The sequence below is a fragment of the Ochotona curzoniae genome, unplaced genomic scaffold (assembly GCF_017591425.1).
Source record: "Ochotona curzoniae isolate NIBS_2020 unplaced genomic scaffold, NIBS_Ocur_1.0 scaffold_274, whole genome shotgun sequence".
Taxonomy (NCBI): Eukaryota; Metazoa; Chordata; class Mammalia; order Lagomorpha; family Ochotonidae; genus Ochotona; species Ochotona curzoniae.
Window position 1 is genome coordinate 4238073 of NW_024467101.1, and position 26745 is coordinate 4264817.

Sequence of the window (26745 nt, forward strand, 5' to 3'; positions counted from 1 at the left end):
TTTTTTCCCTGAAATAAGGGTTTATTCAGCCATGATGAATGCTAGTCAGAAATAAATACTTTTAAACAAGTCCTGAGGTTGACACTGCAGTGCAGCATGTTAAGCCTGCAGCTGCTGTGGAGGCTAGTTCCTGTCCCGGCTGCCCCACTCTGAATTCAGCCACCTGCTAATGCACCTCGCAAAGGAGTGGAGGATGGCCCAAGAGCCAAGGCTCTTTGCACTCTCTGAAGAAGCTCCTGATTCCCAGCTCTGGCTATTGTAGCCATTTGAGAAGTGAGCCACTTAAAAAAAAATCCAGGGGTCTGGCGCAGTAGCCTAGTGGCTGAAATCCTCGCCTTGCATCCACTGGGATCCCATGTGAGCGCTGGTTTGTATCCCGAATGCTCCACTTCCCATCCAGCTCCCTGCTTGTGGCCTGGGAAAGCAGTCAAGGATGGCCCAAAGCCTTGGGACCCTGCACCCATGTGGGAGACTCAAAAGAGGCATCTGGCTCCTGGCTTCAGATCGGCTCAGCTCTGTTACAAGCCATTTGGTGAGCGAACCAGTGGACAGACGATCTTTCTGTCTCTCCTCTGCATAAATCTGATCCGCTTTTCCAATTAAGAAAAAAATGACATAAATCTCATTTTTTTTAAAAAAAAAAAAAAAAAGAGGAATGCCTATCCTGGCTACCGCACTGTGCTGTGCCTGCCAGAAGCTGGTCTCCTTGGAATAAAACAAAACAAAACAAAACAAACAAAAGGGCAATCAGGTACTGTAGTTTATATGGGCTGGGTGGGGAGAAATGGAAGCATAGCCCTGCAAGGTGTTTCCCCCTGAGGGACGGGTGTTATCCGCAGGAGGCAGGCGCAGGCGCAGGCTGAGCGCCCTAAAGCAAACACTTCCCAACTTGTTTGTGTATCCATTCAGAAAGGATCAAAGCACTCAGTGTCAGAGCTTAACCGAGCACAAACTCTTGGAAGAAAACACAGACAGGGCCCTCCACGTCCCGCCTGAGGTCATCGTTTCTTTGCTGTGACACCAAACGTGTGCGCAACAAAAGAGAAACAGAGCCGAGTTGGATTTCATCAGAATTAAAAAGCAAAATAAAACAAAATAACAACAGGTGCTGCCAAGGACACCATCAAGAAAGTGAGGTGTGGTGGGTGCCTGACAGGTGCCCGGGGATTGGTCCTTGGCCCCAGGCAGCAGCCAAGCGATGGATGGGCTCAAGCGGCTGGGTTCCCGGCACCCATGGTGAGGACCACAGCCCTGGCTTCTCACAGCCCCAGCTGCTGCGGGCTTTTGAGAAGTGAACCAGCACATGTGCACATGGGAACTCTCTCTCTCAAATAGATCAAGTGGAAAGACAACTCACAGCATGGGAGAAAATATCTGTAAATCCTGACGATAAAGGCCGGACATTGGAAATACAGGGGCAGGTGCTATGGCACCCAGGGACACATGTGCCCCAAACTCATGAACCTGGGCCAGGTTCCGTCCGAAGAGGCACAAGTACCTAAGTGTGTGGGAGACCCAGCAGGAGCTCCAGGCTCCTGTCCTCAACCTTGGCTAGCCCAGCTGCTGTAGCATTTGCAGAGGGTACTAGCAGATGGAAGACATTCGCTCTGTGCCCTGCTAATGCAAAACAAAACAAAACAAAACAAAACAAAACAATCTTGCCCAGGGCCTGCATGTTGGCCCAACTGTTTAATCTTCCAGCTCCATGGGCTGAGGTCCCATGTAGGCACTGGTGACTATCTCGGCTGCTCCACTTGCTACCCAGCTCCCTGCTAAAAGCTGGGAAAGCAGCAGAGGACGGCTCAGGTGTTCGGAACCCTGCACCTATATGGGAAACCCACCCAGAGGAAGCTCCTGGCTCCTGGCTTCGGATAAGCTCAGCTCTGGCCATTGTGACCATCTGGGAAGTAAACCAGTGGAAGGAGCTCTGTCTCCTTCTTCTGTGAAACAGCTTTTCAAGTAATAATAATAATAGTAAATAAAGGATGACAAATTAAAAAAACAAAAAACCTCGCTAGTAACAAGACAACTTTTTTCAAAATCAGAGCCAGCCCCAACACTTCCCAAAGATTTCTCCTAACAGCCAGTAAGCCTAGGGAAGATACTTAAATTCTACCAACTGCCGGGGAAGCCCCAAGGCAGCCACCTCTTCACACATCTTTAGGTGGGCTCCAAGGGGGAGAGTAGACAAGGGGCAGAGGCAGAGAACCCGGAACCCCAGGCCCTGCAGGTAGGCAAAAAATGGCACAGCCACCGTGGGCACGCTCCAGCAGCTAGGCAGTGCTAACACAGGAGGCAGGGACAGATGTCCACCCAAAACAGCAGCATACACACACGCTCACAGTTATAACACTTACTACTACCATAATTGGGGCTTGGACCAGCCAGCATCAGGCCCCCAACAGACTGGGGACATCTAGAAGCTACAGGCCTGACGTTGTCTTTCTCTCTCTCTTCAAAGGTTTATTAATTTAATAAATTGAGCAACAGAGAGAGAGAGAGATATCTTCCATCTGTTGATTCACTCTCTAAAGCTGGGTCAAGCAGAAGCCAGGAGCCTGGTACTCCATCTGGGTCAAGGATTTGAACCAGCTTCCACTGCTCTCCCAGGCACATTAGCAGCAGACTGAATCAGAAGTAGAGCAGCTGGGACTCAAACTGGTGCCCAGGTGGAATGCTGTTGTCACAAGTGGTGGCTTAACTTGCTACACCACATCGCCACCCTCACATGGCTCTTCCTCACGTGAGCACGGAAAAACGCACATACTCCGTGAGAGAAGCAAGGACACAGGCCAGCAGTGACCTTGTCCTGGGAGATGCCCAGGGCCTAACGGCTGCCAGGAAGGAGGACAGAGCCGTGCGTGCGGAGTGAAGACAACACAGGGGCAAGACTTCATGAATCTGCCAACAACTGCTGAACAGTAACCTTGAAGCAGATGAATCACGCAAGCAAACCTCAACCCTGTACTTTATGCACACGGGGTTGTCTCCAGAAAGTTCAAGGAAGATGCTTATCAGACCAAGCTAGGCCTGGGCTTCAGAAATTATCTTCTTTTTTTTTTTTTTTGGTACTAAACAAAATTCCTCTTTTCCTTTTTTTTTTTTTTTTTTTGCCCCCATGAACTTTCGGAGGGACACACGTATGGTATTACTTATATCTCAATAAAATAGTTATTCAAAATATGAGACGCTTGCCCATAAATCTGACAGAGATGGGTTAATGCCTACAGTGCCTCAGGCTAAGAGAGAGGGTGGGGCCTAGGCATCCAGGGAATCAGAGTCAGGCTTCCCTCCCCACCTCTTGTGCCCCCAGAGGATGTGCAAAACCACGCAGATGCTAGGACCCAAGTGTGCCCTCCTGTGGCCCCTCAGTCATCCCTCGTATCTGACATCCCATACAGAGGACATAGTTTTAAGGGGTATGCGTATTCAGTACAGCCCCAATGTATTTCCCATCTGTGTTGAATCACAAAAATGCAGAGCTGAATATGAAAAGCTGAATACACTGCTAGGAAGTGAATTAACGGAGGCTTCACTTTGGCGTAGTGTGTTAAGCAAATGTCTGTGGTGTCAGTATCCCACATGGGCACAGGTTCAAGTCCTGGCTACTCCACTTTCAATCCAGCTCCCTGTTAATGGCCTGAGAAAGTAGCAGAAGATGCTCCAAATTTTGTTTGGGCCCCTGCACCCATGTGGGAGATCCAGAGGATGCTCTGGGCTCCTGGCTTTGGCCTGCCCCAGCCTTGGTCATTGCAGTCAATTAGAGAGTGAACCAGCAAAGAGAGACCAATCTGGCTCTCTCACTCTGCCCTCAAATAAATTCAATCTTGAAAAAAAGGGGTCGGGGAGGCCTAGTGCAATAACCTAATGGCTAAAGTCCTCACACTGCACATGCCAGGATCCCATGTGGGCACCTGTTTGCATCCCGGCAGCCCCGCTTCCCAATCCAGCTCCCTGCTTGTGGCTGGAAAAGCAGTGGAAGATGGCCCCAAAGCCTTGGGACCTGTGTGGGAGACCAGGAAGAGGCTCCTGGGTCCTGGCTTCGGACTGGCTCAGCTCCGGCCATTGCGGCCGCTTGGGGAGTGAATCAACGGATGGAAGATCTTTCTCTCTGTCTCTCCTGACTTTCCAATAAAAAATAAATTAAATCTATTAAAATAAGGGGTGGGGTGTCTTGTTGCGTCCCCAGGTGAGCTATCATTTGAGATACTTGCATCCTAACTGGAGCACTGGTTTGAGTCCCAGCTGTTCTGCTTCTAATCCAGCTCACTGCTAATCCACCTGGGTGGGAGGCTGATGATGCTCCAAGCACGTGGTCCCCCATCACCCACGTGGGGGACCTGGCGGGAGTCTGGGCTCCTGTCTTCGGCCTGGCCCAGATCTAACTGGTGCAGCCATTTGGAGAATGAACCAGCAGATGGAAGATCTTCCTCTGTCTTTCAAATAAGTAAACCTTTTTTTTTTTTTTAAAGATTTATGTAAAGGGAAGGAGAGGGCTCACATCCGCTGGTTCATTTCCCAAACACCTGCAACATCTGGGGCTAGGCCAGGAGCAAAGCCGGGAACCAGGGCACTCAACCCAGGTCTCCTACCCGGGCCGCAGACACCCAGGCACTGGAGCCTTCACAACTGCCCCCACACGGTCAAGAGCAGACATAGCAACTGACCCCAAGTACCCTAATACAGAATATGAAATGTCTCGACAGGCATCTTTACACTGCCCCTTTAAGAAAACTTAAATATTCAAAAAGCATATTCAATATGCAGATATTCATGGCTGCCCTACTCACAATGCCCCCCCCCAAACTGGAAACCTACAGAAGAATGAGCCAATAAAATATGCAACAGCCATATCTGGGAATACTTCACAACAAGAAAAAGGAGGGTATTGGGGCTGCACTATGGCCCAGCTAGCTTCCTATACAGGCACTGGTTCAAGTCCCAGCTGCTCCACTTCTGATCCAGCTCCCTGCTAGTGTGCCTGCAACATGGGTGCAGGGCCCCTGCCATCCAAGTGGGAGACCCAGATGGAGTTCCAGGGTCCTGGCTTCAGCCTGGCCCAGATGTGACCAACTGGGAGGAGTAAACCAGCAGCTGAAAGAGCTCTCTGTGTCAAATAAACAAACCTGTAAAAACAAATGCCAGTGGGTATGCACCCCGGTTTATGATGTATAGATTGCATCTGCACAGAGCGTCCATGGGTTAAATGTCACTTTCCCCAAAGGGCAACCCAGGCCAGTGGCTGTGGGGACTCTGGCCTAGGGAAGACACCTTCGCTACAGTAACAGAGACGGGTATTAAGGGCCTTAGCCCTAGATGACCCCATATCCGGGGGGTAGGGTAGAGGTGTGGCTCTGAGGGCCAGCTCTAGGGTTCCACCCCCAGCTTCCAGGGGCCAGAGCATGTTCTCCCCAGGCTTCTAGAACCCAGGGGCCACAACGAGGTTCTAGGAAAAAAAGGAAAAAAAGGCCACATCGGCTCTCACCCAAGCTCTAATGATGACACTGCCTCCTCCCCCCTCCACTCCCCCCCCCCCCCCACACACACGCAGGCTGCTGGGAACCATTCCTGTTGCTAGGCAACGCATGCCCGCACTGATGTCAAGGCCAGAGGACCAAGCTGACGCCCTGTCATTTGGACCTCTCATTTCTATCCCTTTCCCCTTGCCTGCTTCCTCTTCCCTGCTTAGCCAGGGCAACTGGGACCCCCTAGAGATGGTACAGGGTCCCCAAGAGAGGCTAGTCTGTGTGTTCCCAGTTAAGCACAGAGAGATGAGGAAACCCCACAGCTGCCCAGGGAAGACCACAAGGCACAGGCAATGACAGAACTTTCCAGAAGCTTCTGAAAAATAACAGGTGCTGCACTGCAGCACACTGAGCCACCATTTGCAGTGCCCACATCCCACAGCCAGCAGTGGGGACAGGGTAGGAGACAGGCCACAGCAATGCAGTAGCTGGGCTGACCCTGGCAGCCTTTGACCCTGAACATTCAGGCCCATCCCCTCTGGGCCACAGGGAAAGCTTCGAAGCCTTGTCATGCCCAAGGACACGGGACACAGGCTACCTACCTTCCTTGGCACACGCCAGGCCACCAGATCCCCCACCAATCACCAGGAGGTCGAAGTTCGGCTGCTCTGCTGGGGAAAGAAGGGGAGGAGTGAGACAGAAGCCAGGCCTAGAGGGTCCCCCAGCAAGTATGCAAAGTTCACAAAACCCCTTTGGGTTACCCATGGGGACCCTGGAGGCCCACCCCACGGCCATAACAGCTGATAATGCATCACGCCCTAGAGCAGAAGATGACCACCCTGTACCCATCACCTGCACAGACAGGGTGCCTCATGATGCCTGCAAACCACACCCTGCCCCCAGGCTTACCCAAGTCCTCTCGCAACTCAAACACCACCCAGTATTCTGAGCTACACAAGCACCAGCACAGGGGGCCGGCAGTTTAAGTCCCAGCTGTTCTACTTCACAACTCAGCCCCTTGTTCATGTGCCTAGGCGAAACAGCGCAAGATGGTCCGATGCTTGGACCTGCCAGCCACAGGGAGATCTAGATGGAGTCGCAGGTTCCTGGCTTCAGCTTGGCCCAGCCCTGGATATTGTGGCTATTTACAAAGTGAGCCAGCAGGTGGAAGATTTCTGTCACTTTGCCTTTCATATTAATTGTTTAATAATAAAAATTAAAAAAAAAAAAAAACCCCTAACATGTCTCCTGGAGTCCATGGGCCTGAACCCTTCAGTTGAAAGCAGGAATTTTTAGGATGCCTGGCTGCAAGGATGCAATTCTCAAAGTACCAGAGTTTGTGGTCCTGGAACTCTTTTCTAAGTCAGTTACAGAAAGAGGGAGATACAGAGAGATCTTCCATCTGCTGGTTTATTCCCCAGATGGCCACAACGGCCAGTAATGGGCTGGTCCAAAGCCAGGAGTTTCTTTCAGGTCTCCCACACGTGTGCAAGAGCCCAAGCACTTGCATGTCTACCCTCAAAACGGTATCCCTTTTGAGCTCACCACGGCATCACCTCGGAGGCAGCTCATGTCTTCCTACTGTGAGTGCCCTCTGTGTCCACTCTGTGAGTTGCTGGCATGGAGGGTAGACCAGAGACAGCCAAAAAGTGTCTTCCTTTCCCTCCCCTGGCCCTGGGGAGAAAGTTTCGCAGGGGAGGGAAAGGAACCAGTGACCTAGACGCTGGGTTGGGGACACCAAGCACGAGGTACCAGCCCACTACCACAGAAGGAAGGGAGAAACAATGGAAAATGAGACACTTATGGGGGGGCGGCGTCTAAGGACCTTGGGTATAAACAGGGGATGCTACTTGAGGCAGACCTGAGACTACTCAGGGTAAGGAAGTGAGCTACCCCCTAGGGCATAGAGGTTGGCTGCTGCTACTGGGCAAGACCAGGGGCCCCCTCCTCAAAGGCTGGAGTGTCTTCCCTGCACACCAGCAAGGGATTTGGAAAAAATTTACAAAACACTGGAGTGAAAAGATATGTTTGTGAGGGTCAGCGCCATGGAGTAGTAGTGAGTTAAGCCTCTGCCTGTGGTGCCAGTATCCATGTGGGTGGCAATTTGAATCCCAGTTGCTCTACTTCCGATCCAGCTTTCTGCTTATGACCTGGGAAAGCAGTGGAGGAAGACTGAAGTCCTTGGGACCCTGTACCTGCATGGGAGATGTGGAGGAAGCCCTTGGCTCCTGGCTACAGACCAGATCAACTCTGGGCCTTTGTGGGCCATTTGGGGAATGAACCATTAAATGGAAAATCTCTCACTCTCTCCTTTTTTCTTTGTAACTTTGACTTTCAAATAAAAAGTAAAATTGTTTCAAAGATATCTATGTTGCTGCAAAAAATAATTAAAATTCATGCATATTGTTTTTATCCTAACATGTACCTTCCACAAACTTTGTAAAGATGCCTTCATCTGCCTGGACTCCAACAGCCTTGGGGAACCTGGGCTCCTGCAGCGACTACCCCCTAGCGACGACCACCTGAGTCCCACCCAGCAGCTGGCACTGACGTGCCACAACGGCTTCCAGCAGCGAAGCATATCCAACTCGAATTCTACTCCAGAACGCCAAGAAGAGCTCAAGGGTTGTAAGCGGTTCTGCTGGCTGACAGGAGCCCTGAGAACCAACGACCACTTGCGGCAGCCCTCTCCCTCCTGTCCCCACAGCCCGGTGAGGGGATAGAGGTGGGGGGTCCCCAAGCATTGCACAGGAGAATATTCCTACCTGCCATTGCGAGTGGCCTGTCTTCCCCATTGCCAGGACTGGGCTGTTCTGCCCAACACCCAGCACTGTGACCCTATCCCCACCTCAGGGCCTACTATCAGGCCTGCCCACATGAATCCTGGGCTTATCTTGGGCGGTTTGCTCCCTTCTGGCTACCACGCACACTGCTCAAGAGCCCACTCTGTCTGATAAACGGCTGTGTAGGGGCCACGATGTGGCAAGCAACAAGTGTAGGGAGGCTGGCCTTAATCCCTGGGAGGTCTTGGGCTGGAGCATAAGATGCACCTGTGCCCAGCTCACTAAGCCCCACTGTGCCACTGCCAGCCGACTTCCTTGGTCTTGATCATTTCTCTGTTCCTCTCTGTACCCTGCAAACAGCAGGAGCCTGGCAAGCACAGAAGGCCCAGTGTACTGGGCCCCAGAGGCCAGCAGCAGCGGGTAAGAGCAATGTTGTTCTGGTTCTGGTTCAGGGGCTGCCTCCATGCCACCCGCTCACAGGACCACAGCTCTGAAGCAGAGGCTGCTGGCTACGACGAAGGCAGAGGCTCCACATTGCACAATTGGGGTCGGCACCTTCTCCAGGCCCCATCAGCTCCTGCTCACCCCCACTGTGGCCCAAGGCCACCGTTACTGAAGGGTCCCCACTCTGCTGACTGCCCACCACAGCCAGAGCCATGGCTCCTTGTTCATGGGTCTTCTGCAGGTACGACTGCACGGGGTCAAGTTCCCAGCCTCAGTTTCCCCAACAGGAAGTGGGGACCGATTTGCCCAAGGGACCTGTGCAGCACTGCCGGCCCCCCCAGGAGCCCACCCACATAGACACAAGTCCCCTGTGGGCTTCCCCACATGGATACCAGCCCCACATGGCCCCTCCAACGGGACCCTCAGCTCTCCACAGGGATCCCCTCACAGACACTCCCACTTTGCACAAGGACAATTCCCTCTCCATGAGGACTCCTCACAAGACCCCCCCTCTGACACCCTCACTTTTCACAAGAACAACTTCCTCTCCACAGAGACCTCCCCACACAGCAGGGGTCTCCTTATCTTCACCCCAAAGCTTTCTCTCCACAGAGGTACCCCATAGGGACCCCCTCAGACACCACCACTTTCCACAAGGCCAATCTTCCTCAGAGACCCTCTCAGGGACCCACTCATGGATACCCCAAAACTTTCCACAAGGACAACTTCCTCTCCACGGAGACCTCCAGAAGGCCACCCCAAAGGTACCCCCATTTTCTGCAAGGACAACTTTCTCTTCACAGAAATCCCCTATGAAGATCTCCTCATAGACAGCCCAAAACTTTCCACAAGGACAATTTCCGCTCCACAGAGATCCCCTCCCGGGGACCTTGCTCCCCACGGGGACCTCCCGCTTTCCACAGGACACCTTGCTCCCCACGGGAACCCCTCACGTGGGTAACCCCATCCACCTCGCCGTCTTCCACGAACATTCCCCACAGGGTACCCCCACTTCCACGAGGTCGCCCCGCACCGGGGCGCTGCGGGCCCCCTACCTGCAGCGCTCCGCGCCGCGCCCCGCAGCCCGCCCGCCGCGGCCCACGGCCGCCACCGGAAGCGCCCACCGGGCCTCCGCAGCGCCGCCGCCGCCATCGCCGCCATCGTCGCGGGGCCTTGCGGGCCGCCAGGGCTGCCCGCGGCGCTGCCTGTGTCGCCGGGAAGCGCCAGTCAGCTGAGAGCGCCGTGGCCGCCGGGAGGTGAGTGCGTCGGCTCCGGCGGGGCCAGAGGTCGGCCTTGGGCCGGGGCTCCGGGCACCTACGGGGCGGCGGCGGGGTGGGGGTCTGTGGTCTTTGGGCCCGGGCTGGAGCATCTGATCTGGGGTGGAGAGATCTGAACCCTGAACGGGGGTTTTCAAACCTTGGGCGGGGGTCTCCGGATCTTGGGCGGGGAGTCTTGGGACCTACAAAGCCCTACAAGCCCCATTTGGGGTGGGGGGAATCTGACCCGGGGTCACCACATTCCGTGTGTGAGGAGGGGGCGTCGGTGTGGGGGTGGGGGACAGCAGGTGGAGCAGGAGAAGTAGGGTGGTCCTCCCTCTTGCACTGGTTGATTGGGTCTGACTCCCTTCCCCGAAGGTGAGTGGACCCCTGGGGACAGGGCTTCCATTGGGTGCCCTGCCCACCTTGGGTCAGCTGGAGTCAGACCCTGGGGAGTGGGAGAACAGGCTTAGCAGTGTTCCTAACAGAGTCCACCTTTGAATGCCACAAGCCTTGCAGCCCACCTGGGAGGTGCCCAGGACACTGTATGGTTGGACTGAGCTGGGGTGGCGGGGAGTGGCAATCTCCCCAGGGCAACCCCTGCTAATAGACCAGCTTGGCCAATTTTTCTAGCTGCAGACTTTCTGTCTACTGCTTTTTAAAATGGGATTGTGTGGTCCTCTGCGGACCCTTGGGAAGTGCCCTGAGCACACGCCACTCCCTGGGGTGGTGGGAGGATTCTGCAGGGCTCAGAGGGGCATTATGTCGCTGACCAGCACGATGTGGCCAGCTCATTGTCATCTAGGATGTTTAGAGAGTGGAGCAGAAGTAACTGGGCCTTTTGGGGGGAAGTGGGAGGAATGGGGGAGCTGGAAGAGTGAGAGAGGAGCTCAGGGGAGCGAGCAGAGTTCCTCCCCGGCTCAGTGCAGTAGCCTAGCGGCTAAGGTTCTCGCCTTGCATACCGGGGATCCCAAATGGATCCCAAATGGACACCGGTTCTAATTCTGGCAGCCCCGCTTCTCATCCAGCTCCCTCCTCTGTCCTGGGAAAGCAGTTGAGGATGGCCCAAAGCCTTGGGACCCTGCATTAACGTGGGAGTCCTGGACGAGGCTCTAAACTCCTGCATTCGGATTGACGCAGCTTTGGCTGTTGCGATCACTTGGGGAGTGAATCAGCGGATGGAACATCTTCTCTGTGTCTCCTCCTCTCTGTATATGTGACTTTCTAATAGAAATTTTAAAAATCTTTTAAAAGTTCCTCTCACAGGACAGGAGCTGGGTCTTAAGAAAAGAAGATTCTGGTTTCTTGTCCCTAGGCAAGTACAGGGTGTGTCCTGCGTTGTGTAAGCCATGGGCCCTTAGCAAAAAGAGAAGCAAAGATGCATGGTTGTGGTAGCGGGGTGGCCAGAACAGAGGTTCTTGTTTTCTGAATTTGCAGAGGACAGATTCAGACAAGCTTGAGAGACAAATTCAGGCAAGCTCGCAAGAGAGCGAGCGTCAGCATAAGGGACACTTCTCGAGGTGAAATCAAAGAGACAAAGCTGCCATTCAGACTGGGTAAAACAAGTGTATGGAGTTGAACGGGGAGAATACACCTGCCAGGCCCGGTGAGCGTCTGAGCAGGGGAGTTCCAGGGAGATGAGAGCCTTGCTCCTGCTGGACTGGGGTACGCCTCTCAGGAAAAGGCTGAGGAGACAGCTGTTCACAGGCAGACTTGTAAAGGTCCAGGCCCTGTTCTTCCCTCTGTCTCCACTCCACCCCTGGATAAAGAGTGTGCTAGGTGTGAAATTCCTCCCACAGTTTTATTTCTCAGTGTTATCAGCCTGATTAACTCACTGGCATCCAGCAGACAGCGCTCTCCTTTCCCACTGACAGGTTGATCATTAAGTTCACAACAGAGGCATGGCAGTTAAAGTTGCCACCTGTGAGGGCCTGGCCTGGTAGCCTAGTGGCTGAGGTCCTTGCCTTGCACATGCCAGGATCCCATATGAGCATGGATTCTAATCCTGGCAGCCCCGCTTCCCATCCAGCTCCCTGCTTGTAGCCTAGGAAAGCAGCCCAAAGCCTTGGGACCTTGTACCTGTGTGGGAGACCTGGAGGAGGCTCCTGGCTTAAAGTTGCCACCTCTGGTTACTGCATCCCATATAGGCAAGGTTACAATGGTGGCTCAACTTTCGTCCAACTCCCTGCTAATACACCTGGGAGAGCAGCAGAGGATGGCCTAAGTGCTTGGGCCTCTGCACCCACATAGGAGACCCAGATGAGGCTCCTGGCTGCAGGCTGGCCCAGCTCTGGCCACTGATGGAAGATTCACTCTGTCCTTCCTCTCTGTGTGCCTGGTTCATCCCTTGCCTAACCCCCTCCTCCCACCCCCTCCCCTCCAGTGGCAACAGTGGCCAGAGCTGAGCAGATTTGCAGCCTGGAGGCCTTTCCCACAAGGGTACACGCTCCAAGCACTTGAGATATCATCTGCTGCTTGCTCAGGCCAGGAGCTAGATCAGAGGTAGAACAGCAGGATTAAAACTAGAGCCCAAATGGAATGCCAGAACTTCAGGCAGAGGATTAGCACACTATACCACTGTGCTGGCTTCTCAAATAAATATAAAAAAAGAGACAATGAGCAAGATTCTCCTCCATTGAAATACAGCTTTTCTCGCTACCATCATGAGGGAATTCCAAGTAAGGTTATTCTTGTTTACAACAGGAATCAGCCCTCATTGAATCTGGCCTGATTATTTAGCTAAGCATGGTGAGGAAGGCAATTGTGGTGACTGACCTCACAGGCCTTTGCTTTTGCTTTACTGGAACTTCTCGTTTTAAAGTTTTATTCATTTATTTGTAAAAGCAGAGTTAGAGAGAGGAAAAAAATTTCCGTTCATTGATGTACTCTCCATACTGCTTTGACAGCTAGCACTGGCCAGGCCAGTGAGACTCTATCTTGTTCTCTGCAGGTAGCAGGGGCCCAAACCCTTGGGCCATCCCTCACTTCTTTCCCAGACCACCAGCAGGGAGCTAGATCAGAAGTGGAGCAGCCAGGGCTCAAACCAATGTTCATATGGGGTGCTGGGCGTTAAAGATTGCAGGCAGTGTTTTTTTTTTTTTAAGATTTTTTTTTTATAAAGATTTATTATTTTTTTTAATTGGAAAGTCAGATATACGGAGATAAGGAGAGACGCATAGGAAGATTTCTGTCTGCTGATTAATTCCCCAAGTGGCTGCAATGGCAGGAGCTCAGCCAATCCAAAGCCAGGAGCCAGGAACTCCTTCTGGGTCTCCCACGCAGGTGCCGGGTCCCAAGGTTTTGGGCCATCTTCAACTGCTCTCCCAGGTCACAAGCAGGGAGCTGGATGGGAAGCGGGGCTACCAAGATACAAACCAACACCTGTATGGGATCCTGGTGCGTGCAAGATGAGGACATTAGCCAGTAGGCTACCACAGCAGGCCTGGCAGTGATTTTTTTTTTTTTAATGTTGTCTGCACAGTTGAGAGGGCTGCACGCCCTTGTGGGCCTCTGATTTGAATGAAGAGGGTCAGGTAATAAGGAACAGTTTTTTTTAAAGCTTTTTATTTTGTTTTGTTTAAAGATTTCTTTATTTTTATTGCAAAATCAGATATACAGAGAGAGGAGGAGAGACAGGAAGATCTTCTATCCTATGATTCACTCCCCAAGTTAGTACAATGGCCAGAGCCAAGCTGATCCAAAGCCAGGATCCTGGAGCTTCTTCCGTGCAGGAACCCAAGGCTTTGGGCCGTCCTCAACTGCTTTCCCAGGCCACAAGCAGGGAGCTGGATGGGAAGCAGGGATGCTGGGATTAGAACTAGTGCCCATATGAGATCCCAGCACATTCAAGGCGAGATCTTTAGCTGCTAGGCTGCTGCGCTGGGCCCAGATGTTTTTCTTTTTTTTATCTCATTTTCATCTCATTTTTATCTCATTCCTTGTTGTCAAACTACGCCAGCTCCCAGCCATAGGAGATGGTCATTTGATAACACCTTAGAGACCCCGATGTGAGGAAGAGTGTTCCGAGGGTGTTACTTGAGTGGGTTTTTTTGATAGTTCTGAGAAGTTGGTTTCGTTGCTCCAGGGTTGAGAAAACCTAACCAAGGTCTATACTGGTTGACAAAGCCCAGCTTAGTGCATCCACAGACCCAGGGACGTGCTGCAAAGCCAGGAGAACTGTCCAACTTGTTATACTTTCCATCCTTTGACAAGGCACTCGTCATCCCCCTGCTGACCTAGATGAGCAGGCTGGCGTGTCCCCTGTGTGCTTTTGAGCATGCTGTCCACTGCACAGGAATCAGCAACTGGGGAGGCACTAAGATCAGGTTGCATAGCCTGTGATTTTCCCTGTGGCAGGGGTCTGAGTCCAGCCATCTAGCTAGGGAGTCCCTTATGAAACCTCCCCTGGGGTGACCTCAGACTTGACTCTTGTGTGTGCCAGCCAGTGCAGGGTCAGGTGCAGTCTGTCACCTGCTCCAGCCAATACAAATACTGGTAGATGCAGCTGCCTGGTTACTTCTGCCCCCTGCCCTAAACCAATAGGTACTGTGGTCCAGCCCAGCCGGCTCACCGCAGACCCAGTCTTCATATACACTTGTGGGTGCTGTAGCCGAATCTAGGTGACCCCTAATAACCCCACCAGGCCTGCCTCCAGCCCCAGTTTTTACATGTACCAGCCTCTACTATGGCCTAGCCCAACCCGCATTCCATCTGGCTCTCTGGCATACCTAGGGATGCTGCAGCTTAGCTCAGCCCAGCGTACCCCCCAGACCCAGCCCTCCCATATGCCAAAAGGTGCCACTGCCTTGACCACTCTGGCCCACCCACTGCCCCAGGTCTCGTGCTCACTAGCGATAAGTACAGCCTAGCAGGAGAATGCTCACAATTCCCAGGCATGCTCCCAGTCCCAGATCTTGCACCTTCCAGGGGTAGTAACTGTAGTCCAGCCTGATTTCACTCACACCGAATCCTGGCACTTTTCAGCTGTGTGATGCAGCCTAGCACAGCCTGTCTCACCCCTCACTCTTCCACTCCCTGACCCCCGTCCTAGCTCTCACTCTCTGCTGTGGAAAGGCAGCCCAGCAGGGGAGTCCCAGAGGTTCCTCTACTAGGGCCACTTTCAGCCCTGGGTCCTGCATGTGCCAGGGGGTACTGCAGCCCAATCTGAGATGGCCCACCCACAGTCTCAGCATTTGCCAGAAGGTGCTGCAGCCTGACCCAACCCAGCCTGCCCCCAGTCCAGCTCTCACTGGCAAGTGCAGCAGCCTAGCCCAACCTGGCCCATTCCCAGCCCTAGTACTCCTGTGAACTGGCAGGTGTTACGATCCAACCTGATCTCGGCTCCTTGCTAGTATAGTGGTTAGTATCCCTGCCTGTCACGATCCAACCTGGCCTGTACCCTGTCCTTACTGTCACTAGTTTGTGTGGTATATTAAAGGAGTTCCCTAAGTTCCCTTACCAGGACCACTTCCAGCAACAGATCTCACGTGTGCTGGTGGATACTGCTGGCCAGACCGACATGGCTCGTCCCCAATCCTGACACTCACCGGTGGGTACTGTGACCTAGCACAACTGGCCCACACCTATTCCAGCTTTCACCGCTGAGTGCTACAGTCTAGCCCACCTGGTCTAGTCCCCAACCTGGCTCTCACACTCCACCAGTAGGGGCTACAGCTCAGCAGGGGAGTCCCCAGAGTTCCAGGCCCATTCCCAGCCCTGAGTCTTGCATTAGCAGGGAACTGGATCAGAAACGGAGCAGCCAGGATTTGAACCATTGCCCGTGTGGAATGCTGTTGCCGCAGTCCTAGGATCAACATGTTCTACCACTGTGCCAGTCTCACACATTCGATTTTCTCAAGAGTCTTTTGAGATTCAGAAGCTAAGCCAAGAACCTGTCCTTGAATTTCACCTGAAGTTTCCTTAGAGCTGGAAGAAATTGTTTCCTCTTGAGGGAACTCAACTATCCCAAGTTTCCCTGGGATTGCCAACAAGCGACTTGGGAGTTCACTGCATTAGATGAACCCAGTGAGTTGAGTGCCTGTCTTTGCAGGGGCAGAGGAAGGGTCTTTGCGTTTTCCCAGGGCCGCTGAGAAGCAGCCAGCTGCATCCCCGGCTGGCTTCCCTGTGAGCCTCCAGTTTTCTCATGCCGTGTGTGTGTGTGTGTGTGTGTGTGTGTGTGTGTGTGTGTGCAAGAGTTCACGAAGTCAGTGTGGTTCCTTCCTGTCGGCTGGAGACACCTGATTCTCAAAGGCTACATCAGAGCCTTGGTGGCACAGCCAGTGTTCCCAGTAGTATCCTGTTGAGGGAAAGATTCTAATGGATAGCATACAAACAATAGTTTAACCTCAGGGCTGGCCCCGTGGAGTAGCATGCTAAGCCTCCGCCTGCAGCACTGGCGTCTGTAAGGGCACCAGTTTGTATCCCGGCTGCTCCACGTTCGATCCAGGTCGCTCCTAATGCTTCCAAGAAAGCAACAGGAGATGATGGCTCATGTCTGTGGGCCCATGCATCCACATGGGAGACTTAGAAGCTCCTGGCTCCTGGCTTCAGACCGCGTAAGTCTGGCTGTTGCTGCCATTTGGGGAGTGAATCAGTGGGTGAAAGGTATCTCTCACTCTCCTTCTCCCTATGAAACTCTCTTCCTCTGCACCAGCCTCGAAAGCCCGATTTTGAAAACTGTGCTTAGGGCGCAGTGGCCTAGTGGCTAAAATCCTACCCTTGCACACACCGGGATCCCATATGGGCACCTGTTCTAATCCCGGCTGCATCACTTCACATCCAGCTACCTGCTTGTGGCCTGGAAAAGCAGTCAAGGACGACCCAAAGCCTTGGGACCCTGCACCCGTGTGGGAGACGTGGAGGAGGTTCCTGGCTCCTGACTCTTGGCTTTGGATCGGCGTAGCACCGGCCATTGCAGCCACTTGGGGAGTGAATCATCAGAGGGAAGATCTTCCTCTCTGTATATTTGACTTTCTAATTTTAAATAAATAAATCTTTAAGGAAAAAAAAAAGAAAAAGAAAACCGTGCTTAAATGTGTTTATTCCTTGGCCAGGGTTGACCCTGCCATCTGAAATTTCTCCCCTGCAAGCCATCTTCAGCCTTTTGTGTCCATCTGCTTTTGTTCCGTACTTGGCCTCTTTTAAAATTTTTCTTTGGGAATTAAAATCACCCCTCTCTCCTTAACAAAACCCTGTACTGAGTTCTCTGAATATTTTTCTTTTCTTTTTTTTTTTTTAAGATTTTATTTATTTTTATTGGAAAGTCAGATATATGGAGAGAACAAGATATGCTCCCCAGGTGGCCGCAACAGCCGGAGCTGCACCAGTCTGAAGCCAGGAACTGGCACCAACTTTTTAATGTGGAACTGAGGAGCACAGATGATGGCTGAAGGCCTTGAATCCCTCCCACCCATGTGAGACCCCCTGCTGGAGCGCCTGCCCGCTGTCCCTGTGCCCGCTGTCCCTGTGCCCCTGTGCCCACTGTCCCTGTGCCCCTGTCCCGCTGTCCCTGTGCCCCTGTGCCCGCTGTCCCTGTGCCCCTGTCCCTGTGCCCCTGTGCCCCTGTCCCGCTGTCCCTGTGCCCCTGTGCCCGCTGTCCCTGTGCCCCTGTCCCGCTGTCCCTGTGCCCCTGTGCCCGCTGTCCCTGTGCCCCTGTCCCGCTGTCCCTGTGCCCCTGTCCTGCTGTCCCTGTGCCCCTGTCCCGCTGTCCCTGTGCCCGCTGTTATGGACATCTGGGGAGTGACCCAGCGCACAGAAGATAGTTTCTCTCGCTCTCTCTGTCTCTTGCTCTGCTTTCCAAATAAATAGAAAACAAACACTTTTTTAAAATCTTTTTTTTTTAATTTAACATTTTTAAAAACAAAAAGATAAGTTTATGTTAGTGTGAAATCCATACACATTTATTCGGCGATAGACATTTTTGCTTATTTATTTATTTATTTTAAAATTTGAGACAGACCTAGAAAGTTCTCCTCTCTGGTTTAATACCCACATGCCTGCAGTGGGTGGGGCTAGGCTAGGCTGTAGCCAGGAGCCACAAACTGTGTCTCGCCCATGAGTGGCAGGGACCCAAATAGTTGAGTCATCCTTGCTGTATCCCAGGTTGTGTGTTAACCGGAAACCGGAACCCACAAACGTCCACGTGTTACTGCTAACTGCTAAACCAGACACTCCCTCCTCCTTCTCATTATTATTATTATTATTATTATTTATTTTCATTACAAAGGCAGATTTACAGAGAGGAGAGGCTGAGATCTTCCATCTACCGGGTCACTCCCCAAATGGCCAGAAAGGCTGGAGCTGAGCTGATCCAAAGCCAGAAGCCAGGTACTCCTTCCAGGTCTCCTGCTCCCACATGGCTGCAAGTTCCTAAGGACTTGGGATGCCTGTGCTTGGAAGTGGAAGATTAGCCAGTTGAGCCAACGCGCTGGCCCCCCAGATACTCCCTTCTTCCTCTTAACTTCTAGAAAACTCCTGATAGGCACAGATTCATAAAGAAATAAATATATATATTATATATATATACACCTGGATTGACTTTTTTTTTAAGATTTATTTTATTTTTTGAAAAGGCAGATATATACAGAGAGGAAGATTTTCAGCCTGTTGATTCACGCTCCAAACAGCTGCAAGGGCCGGAGCTGAGCCAATCCAAAACCAAGAGCCAGGAACCTCCTCCATGTCTCCCACACGGGTGCAGGGTCTCAAAGCTTTGGGCCGTCCTTGACTGCTTTCCCAGGCCACAAGCAGGGAGCTGGATGGGAAGCAGGGCCCATATGGGATCCTGGTGTGTGCAAGGCGAGAACTTTAGCCACTAGGCTACCACGTGCCAGGCCCAACTCACATTTATTTATTTTTCAATGTTTGTTACATAAGTTAAGGTGAACTTAACTTTTTAAAATTCCATTTTCCACAAACACTTCACAGCATGGGGAGTGGAGGTAGTGCAGAAGGACATTTGGCCAGCATCCACCGCCTGTGTTCTGTCCCTCAGCAAGTTCCCAGGGGAGGGACAGAGAAGCCAATGGAAAGGACAAAGAAGGCTTCATCAAGGGAAAAAAAATAAATTCCATGCCAAGGCTCAGAGAGTGAATCACCCCCACTGTAACGCAGAAGCCAGGAATAAACCCGCTTAAAAACAGCATCCTGGGTACTGCCTGCCTTCCCTCCTTGGGCGTGCACACAGGTTCTGACCTCAGGCCCAAGTCTGCTCCTCCCTGCCCGCACCATCCCCCACCACCACAGGAAGTCCAGTGGGCGAAGCAGTCCTTTTTTAGGGCTCCTCGATCCACTCAGAGCTTTCCCCTGCACAACCAGCTCCTGGAGCAGGGACCACCACGGTAAGGAGTGTGTGGTGACTGCTGGCCCGTGGTGCTGCGGGAAGGAGCTGAGAGAGGGTGCTGGGGGGCAGGGCTGCAGGGTATGTGGGCAGGACTCCAGCAGAGTTGGGAAGGGGGAAGTTTACAGAAGGTGGTGAGTCTGGGCCCTGTCTGTCTCAAGGCCTGGTTTTCCTGGAGGCAGCTTGGGCAGGGACTGGGACTCATCCTGGGAATGCTGCCTGGAATGTGAGGGTGTGCTCCCTGTGGCTGCTTGGAGCAGAGCTAAGGTGAGCTTGAGGAATTAGGCAAGCTCATCTCCCTGCCCCTGTGGTGATGGGGGCCCTGGACTCCTTTGGGGCATGTGAAAGGAGCAGATGAGCTTCAGCTCACAGGGGGACAGGGCTGGGACCAGCCTGAGACAGCTGCCACAGGGCACAGCAGGGTCCCGGGCTCGTTCAGCTGGGGCTGGCCTGTGGGGCCAGGGCCAACCAGGACATCACCCTCTCTGTTCCCACCCAAAAAAACAGCCCGTGCTTGGGACTGGGATGTAGGTCTGGTGACCCAAAAGGAATGGGAGTGGGCTCATTTCTAGCTGTTGGGGCTGCTTGGGAAGTGAACCAGTGGATGGAAGATCTTTGTCTCTCCTTCTCTGTAATTCTGCCTTTCCAGTAAAAATAAATAAATCTTTAAATAAGTAAATCTCTTTTAAAAGAATCAGCATGGTGACCTAGCGGCTAAAGTCCTCGCTTTGAAGGTGCTGGGATCCTATATAGGCACCAGTTTTAATCCCAGCAGCCCCGCTTCCCATCCAGCTCCCTGCTTGTGGCCTGGGAAAGCAGTGGAGGATGGCCTAAAGTCTTGGGTTCCTACACTCATGTGGGACCTGGAGGAGGCTTTGGATTGGCGCAGCACTGGCCATTGTAGTCACTTGGGGAATGAATCATCAGATGGAAAATCTTCCTCTCTGTCTCCTCCTCTCTGTATATCTGACTGTCCAATATAAATTTAAAAAGAAAAAAAAAGAGTTTCCGAGAGAAAGAGAGGTCTTCCATCTGTTGGTTCATTCCACAGATACCTACAATGAGCAGAATTGAACCAGGAGCCAGGAGCTTCCCACACGGGTCTCCCAGGTGGGTGCAGAGCTTAAGCGCTAGAGCCATCTTCCACTGCTCTCTCAGGCACATCAACAGGGAGCTAGATCAGAAGTGGAGCAGTCACTTCTTAGGGATACTGGCTTTGCCTGCTACATCACAACAGCGCACGTCCCATTTCTATTGTTAGTGGTATCTCTATCAAGCAAAGAAATAGGGAGTGTTATTGGCTGGTTCGCTTCCCTGAATGCCCACAACAGCCAGGTATGGCTTTCCAGGGCTGGTCACGCCATCCAGGCCTCCCATGTGGGTGGTCCTTGAGCCATCTCCACAGCCTCCCGAGGTCTACATTAGCAGGACATTCTGCTGTGGTGTCCCGACCACCAGGCCCAATGCCTACCCCACTGTGTGGTTTCACCCACCCTTTCTTTGGTTCCAGACAACTCTGGGCGGGATCCACTCGTGGCCAGTACGCAGATCTACCTATGGGTGGTCTGTGAGTCGGATCCTAGCTGCTCTGTCCCTTCGTCCTTGCACAGGCCTCAGTGCCCACATGTTTACCAGTAGGTAGATCTAGAGGTTAGAGATTTATATGCCACATTTTCCAGTGATTCGGGTACCCCTGGGGATTAGATTGTGCAATTTAAGATCCCAGCACCCACCCAGCAATTTGTCATTTAAGCAGCATAGACCTTTAATCTTCAATACTTATTTTTCACATTCATTAGTTGGAAAATAATCCTAAGGGCGAGCATGGTGGCTCACAGGCTAATTCTTCACTAATGGCAGCATCCTATATGGGCACCTCTGATTCAGCTTCCTGCTGGTGGCCTGGGAAAGCGGCCAGAATGTTCCAAATCTTTGGGACCCTGCACTCACATGGGAGACCCAGAAGAAGCTCCTGGCTCCTGGTTTCAAATTGGTCCAGATCAAATTGGCCATTACTGCCATTTAGGGAGTGAATCAGTAAATGAAAGATCTTTCTGCCTTTCCTTCTTTCTTTCTGTAAATCTGCCTTTCCAATAAAAGTAAGTAATAGGACAGGGGCCATTGTTGTGGCATAATGGATAAGCTGCCAGGCCTGTATCCCCTATCAGGAACCCCTATTGGAGTGCCGGAAAGTGGCTAATTTTGGCGGGTGGTTCTGGTCCAGGGTCGAAGGTGATGGCTGTCAGAGGCCCAGGCTAGCCAGGGACATTACAGTGGAGAGAGGCACCCAGGCCAGTGCGTCCCCTTGAGCCTCTCTCTGCTTACACAATCTTCCCAGGTCTCTCCTCGGGGGGGTGAATTCATGTTCCACCTTGGCCCCCCATGTCACCTTGTCAGATGGCTGCTCTCCTCCCAAAAGAGCCTTTGGCTTGCTGGCAGGAAGAAACAAACAAGCTGTACCTCAGTTTGCCAGTCCAGGACATTTGGAGGTGACCCATGCTTAACTCCTTCCAGACAGGATGCTTCCCTGGCCCGGCCCCCTCTTTGCCTTGCCCACCCGAGGCATGAGTAGCACTGAGGCCCCGCCCCTTTGCCCCTCCCCCACAGATGCTGTGGATTGCAATCTGGCTGGGCCTGGGGCTGCTGGGATTGGTGCTGCTCCTGCGCCAATGGTGCTGGGGCTGGGTGCTCATCTTTTACCATGAGCTGGTCCTACAGCCACTCAAGAACCTCATCATGGGCAACAGCAAGGAGCAACGTATCCTGAACCATGTGCAGCAGCACGCTCAGCGCGGGGACCCGCAGAGTGTGCTGGAAACCATCGACACCTACTGCTCAAAGAAGGAGTGGGCCATGAACGTGGGTGACAAGAAAGGTGAGGGTCACAGCTGGCAGGGGTGCTGGGCAGGGACATGGGGCAGGCCATCCTCAGGCCAGGGCCACACAGCCATCAGGGAGCCTCTTGTCATCTTGTTTCTCAGGTTAGGACCATGCCTAGGCCAGAGGAGCACTGTGGGACAAGGCTGTGCAGCAACTGGCCTTGGCCTCCCATGCCAGGAGAGGTGACCATGCATGCTTGGCAAGGAGAGCAGCTGTACAGGAAAGGGGACAGGTCAGCCAGGGATCTTGGCGGACAGCAGCCTCTGGCAGCTCCTTGCCACCGGGTTGCAGTGGGGCTTGGTGCCAGCCCTTGTACTGGCCGGCAAGGGGGAGGTATGGCTCCTCCTGATCTCTGCCCACTTGGCATCACAGGACCTGCTTGGAGACCAGTCTGGCAGGATCTCCTACTGGCCTTGAACTCAAGCTTGGGCACAGCCATTTTAGCTTTCCTAGAAGGGGAGGTGGGGACAGCCCCTGACAGCCTGTCTCCTGGGCAAATGGGCACCTGATGCAGCCTCCAGTGCAAAAGGAAACAGGGATAATGAGTTGGGATGTGTGAAATGGGCTCAGGGGACTGGGAGTAGGCCAGGTATTAGATACCGCAGCAGGGAGTGAAAGGGGGAGCTTGGCCAGGCACCTCCTACCCCCACCTGCCCTCAAGCCACCCTCTGGTGCCCCTGCCCCTTGCAGGAGAGATCATGGACGCAGTGATACAGGAGCACCGCCCCTCCCTGCTGCTGGAGCTGGGGGCCTACTGTGGCTACTCGGCTGTGCGCATGGCCCGCCTGCTGCCCCCGGGCGGGCGGCTGTTCACCATGGAGATCAACCCTGACTTTGCTGCCATCACCCAGCAGATGCTGGACTTTGCCGGCCTGCAGGACAAGGTGCAGCTTCCCTGACTCCCGTGGCCAATGTGGGCATCGACTCATGGTTTTCTCCCAAGAGTGGGAGAGTGGGGAGGCTGACCTGGAGTGGGGGTGCCCAGGGAGGATGGGCTGCAGCCGTGCCCAGCTGGTGCCCAGGGAGGTACCAACAGCTGCTGTTACAGGTCACCGTGCTGCTGGGGGCGTCCCAGGACCTCATCCCCCAACTGAAGCAGCAGTATGACGTGGACACTCTGGACATGGTGTTCCTGGACCACTGGAAGGAGCGCTACCTACCGGACACACTGCTGCTGGAGGTGAGCTCAGTCAGAGTGACCTTGTTGGCTGCTGCCACAGGGACCAGGGAGACCCAAGCATGTCAGCTGGCCACGGCCCTGGAGCTCCTACAGGGAACTGTGGCAGAAGTGCTGCCTGAAGTCAGGGCAGGTAGAGATGAGAGGAAGGGTCCTGGGTGGAGAGGTGCCAGGTAGGAGGTGAGTACCACAGACCAGACCTGCTGCTGGGTGAGGGGCCGGGGAGTGGGAGAGGACATTTAGATGGGCAGTTGCAAAGCCACCCCTACTCTGCCAGGACCTAGCTGCTGGCTGCCGGGAGCAAGAGAGTGATCTTCCATTTCTTGCTGTATCCCTGAATGGCTGCATCGGCCAAGGCTGGGCCAGACCGAAGCCAGGAGCTCCAGCTGCTTTCCTGGGACATTCCATTTCTTTGGCTTTGCATAGTGCCACTTCCTGCTTTCATTCAGGAGCGTGCTTGATGGCCTGACTTTCCCAGGAATGTGTATTTTGCACAACTGCTCCTGGGTCCCTGCATTTTCTTTCATTGGCAAGCAGGAGACACCAGAAACTCCCTCACCTTAGAGCCTGGCTAGCAGGGACCAATGCCAGCATCACCACCGGGGACCCCTCCTGCCCAAGATCGGAGATGCCCAGGGTTGCTTGTTTGATTCTGCTTTGGAGTTGAGATTGCTTTTGTAAAAACAGCAACAGCAAATCTGTTTCAGGGCCAGTGCAGTGGCATAGTAAGCTATTCCTCTATCTGTGCCACAGGCATCCCATCTAGGCCCCAGCTCACGTCCCAGCTGTAAGGGCTGGGGCTGGGCTGGCAGATCCAGGGCTCCCACGTGGGTGGCAGGTACCCAGCAGGTACCCAGAAGCTAAGATACCTTAGCTAGTGGCTGGGGGTCAGGAGCCACATGGGTGCGCATTGAGCCCCGATACTTCCACATGGGATGCAGAAGTCTACTGCTATGCCAAATGCCCACCCAAGACAGCTTTATTTTCAACGCAGCTTCTTTCTGATGGCTGTGTCAGGAAAACTTCCACACTCCCAAAGTCCCTTCCACCATTCCCTGGGCTGCCCTGCTCTCCATCCCACCCCGCCACCCAACCCACACACCTGAGGCTGACCCTGGCTCTCATCTAGCTAGTGCTTACTGAGCCCCTGCTGTGTGCAGGGCTGGGCAAGGAACCAGGAGCCTGTGGGGCAGAAAGCTCTTGTCCTCAGGCCCAAAGTCTGGTGGGATGGGGGGAGGGTGGGAGTAGTACTTCTGGTCTGGGGCAGGTTAGCAGGGCATCCCTGACTGCCCCCCACCCCCACCCCGGGGACCATCTCTCTCTCTGTCCCCCACAGAAGTGTGGCCTGTTGCGGAAGGGGACGGTGCTGCTGGCTGACAACGTCATCTGTCCAGGGGCCCCAGACTTCCTGGCACACGTGCGTGGAAGCAGCAGCTTCGAATGCACCCACTACAGCTCATTCCTGGAATACATGTCAGTGGTGGATGGGCTGGAGAAGGCCATCTATGTGGGCCCAGGTGGCCCAGCATGATCTCAACCATGCACCCTGCCCTGGATCCCTCCAACAAGCTGGCCCCTGCCAACCCTGCTTCTGTTACTGCTGCCTGGGGTATCTGCCTTCAAGTGCCAGGCATACTCAGTGCCTGAAAGTCCTGGGCCCTGGCCACACCTGCCTCCCTATGCTGTGATCCCGGGCAGCTATGCAGTGAACAAAGGGATGCCAGCAGGATAATGCCTGGGCCCAGCCAGTGGTGCTCCCATCCGATCTCTGGGCTCCTGAGACGCAGGCCTGGCAGGGCCAGGAGCTGCTTCTGCAAACGGCCTGGCCTTGCCCTCAAGCTGTCCTCTAGGTTCCTGCCAGCAGGTGGCAGCACAGTGCCTCAGCCACAACTCCACTTTCCAGCCCTGCCTGTACTTCTGACAGGATGAATTCTAACCCCTTGACGTCCGGGCAGCTGTAACCACCTTGGACACAACTGCATACCAGGGAAATTAAAGACCTAGCATTTCAATAGAGGGTGGCAGCTCAGTCCGTTCTTCTCCGTCTCCGAGCCCTCCCTTGCTACAAACCTGCTCCTGCCTGGCGGCCTGTGATGGGGAATGGCTGCCACAGGTGGACCCTTGGCTGGCTTCCCCCCGTGGGGTGGCCCAGCTGATCCTGGGGACCTTCAGAGCCCCGCTCAGCCCCGTCCCTCCTGTGGCCTGGCTGGCTGCACCTGCTAGCCCCATGGGGTCAGCTGCCCACCCAGTGATCCAGCCTCCATGCCCTTCCTCCTGGCATGTGCCTGGGGGAGTGGACACAGGGCCACACCCAGCCCCACTAGGCACGGGAGCAGCTGGCTCCACCTGCTTTGCTTCCGGAAGAGGAAGCTGACCCAGACTCCGCCTTCTCCCCAGACATCCAGGGGATGGCAGCTGACCAAGGGCCAGCTGACCAAGGGCCTGCCCCACCCAGGGTCCTGAACCTGCTGGACTCCTGCTGACTTCTTTGTGCCTACACTGCGGGAGGGCCCATAGCAAGGAGGAGCCACAGCTGACAGGTGTCCCGTCCCCAAGGGGCACACTCTCCCATCGAGCTCACTGGCCAGCCAGAGATGACCCGAGTTCCAGAGTCCTGGGGGGAGCTGGGAGCCCTGCCTTTGTTTGCCTGGACCCCAAGTGTCCCTTATCCTTATCCTTGGAACTGGGAGGCCCGACAAAAGGATTTGCTGGTTTTTGTTTTTTAATTAGTCTACCGCATTTTTTAAAAATGTAAAATACACAAAATTTATCCTGTGGCATTGTAACCATCCTCAATTATACCATTGAGGGCCATTCAACCTTGTGGAGCAACAACATCCCCACCCCGGGCCTACCCTGGGCATTGCCTGTCCCTCAACCTGGAAACTCGGGTGAGGAGGGGCAGGCTGTGGGGCCGCCATGCTGGCCACCAGGGGACAGGAGCCTTGGCCACTGGGGCGTGGGACTGGTGTAGAGTAGGGATCAGGGGCCCCAGGCTGTCGGGTGGGTGCTTGGACCATGTCGGGGATCTGCCTGGTGCAGCTCTGTCCCCTGTCCAGCTCTGTTCTGTACCCTGTGTCCCTGGGCACTTTGGGAAGCTAAGGGGCTGATCGTGGCTGGTGGATCTGATCCGAGTTGCAAGGTGCTGGCCTGGCTCTGCTTACAAGCCTGTCCCCCGCCATCCTCGGGGACTCAGCCTTGGGAACCACCCTGCCGGGCTCAGCCCACCCTGGAACACCACAGCTGGGCAGACCCTCGCCCCTCGCGGGACCTCACAGTGGGGATGGAAGAGAGAAACAGCCCCCAGACCTGTGCCGTTCAGGCAACTGATCGGAGCGTGGTTTGGCCATGGAGGGGCTGGGGTGGTGACGACTCTGCGGAGGACGGTGCTTAAGCTCCGGAA

General features: G+C 53.9%; 2 protein-coding genes and 1 long non-coding RNA gene across 10 annotated transcripts in view; 1 reads left to right on the forward strand and 2 right to left on the reverse strand.

The window, feature by feature from the left end:
• The window catches only part of TXNRD2 (thioredoxin reductase 2), a 45542-nt gene extending 35767 nt beyond the window's left edge, over positions 1-9775 (reverse strand). For 3 of the 8 annotated variants that reach the window (XM_041003953.1, XM_041003952.1, XM_041003951.1), the window contains exons 1-2: positions 9748-9775; positions 6068-6136 (exon numbers count right to left, since the gene is read on the reverse strand). Coding sequence is in view for 3 of the 8 variants with exons in the window: in XM_041003954.1 (XP_040859888.1) it covers positions 6068-6136; positions 8231-8237 (76 nt within the window). In the remaining 5 variants the exon portion in view is untranslated. Of the gene's footprint in view, positions 1-6067; positions 6137-7010; positions 7102-8230; positions 8304-9747 lie in introns of those variants that run through there. The other 5 variants (XM_041003954.1, XM_041003957.1, XM_041003958.1 and 2 more) reach the window with 3 other exon arrangements.
• Positions 7009-8221, reverse strand: LOC121172117. The gene is made up of 2 exons (XR_005886202.1): positions 7891-8221; positions 7009-7615 (listed from the first exon to the last, which is right to left on the reverse strand). It is a non-coding gene; the product is annotated as an uncharacterized LOC121172117 (long non-coding RNA).
• Positions 9776-9874: 99 nt separating the features above from the next.
• LOC121172119 (catechol O-methyltransferase-like) lies at positions 9875-25356 on the forward strand. The gene is made up of 5 exons (XM_041003959.1): positions 9875-9948; positions 21893-22160; positions 22856-23049; positions 23214-23345; positions 24679-25356. The coding sequence occupies exons 2-5, from the start codon at positions 21893-21895 to the stop codon at positions 24871-24873; spliced, it is 789 nt and encodes a 262-aa protein (XP_040859893.1). The 5' UTR covers positions 9875-9948; the 3' UTR covers positions 24874-25356.
• Positions 25357-26745: the final 1389 nt, after the last annotated feature.

Excerpts from the sequence above, each read along its gene's own strand:
- LOC121172119 (XM_041003959.1), top strand. The coding sequence starts at position 21,893 with ATGCTGTGGATTGCAATCTGGCTGGGCCTGGGGCTGCTGGGATTGGTG. Across the intron at positions 22,161-22,855 it reads GAACGTGGGTGACAAGAAAG|GAGAGATCATGGACGCAGTG; the intron begins GTGAGGGTCACA and ends TGCCCCTTGCAG. Across the intron at positions 23,050-23,213 it reads TTGCCGGCCTGCAGGACAAG|GTCACCGTGCTGCTGGGGGC; the intron begins GTGCAGCTTCCC and ends CTGCTGTTACAG.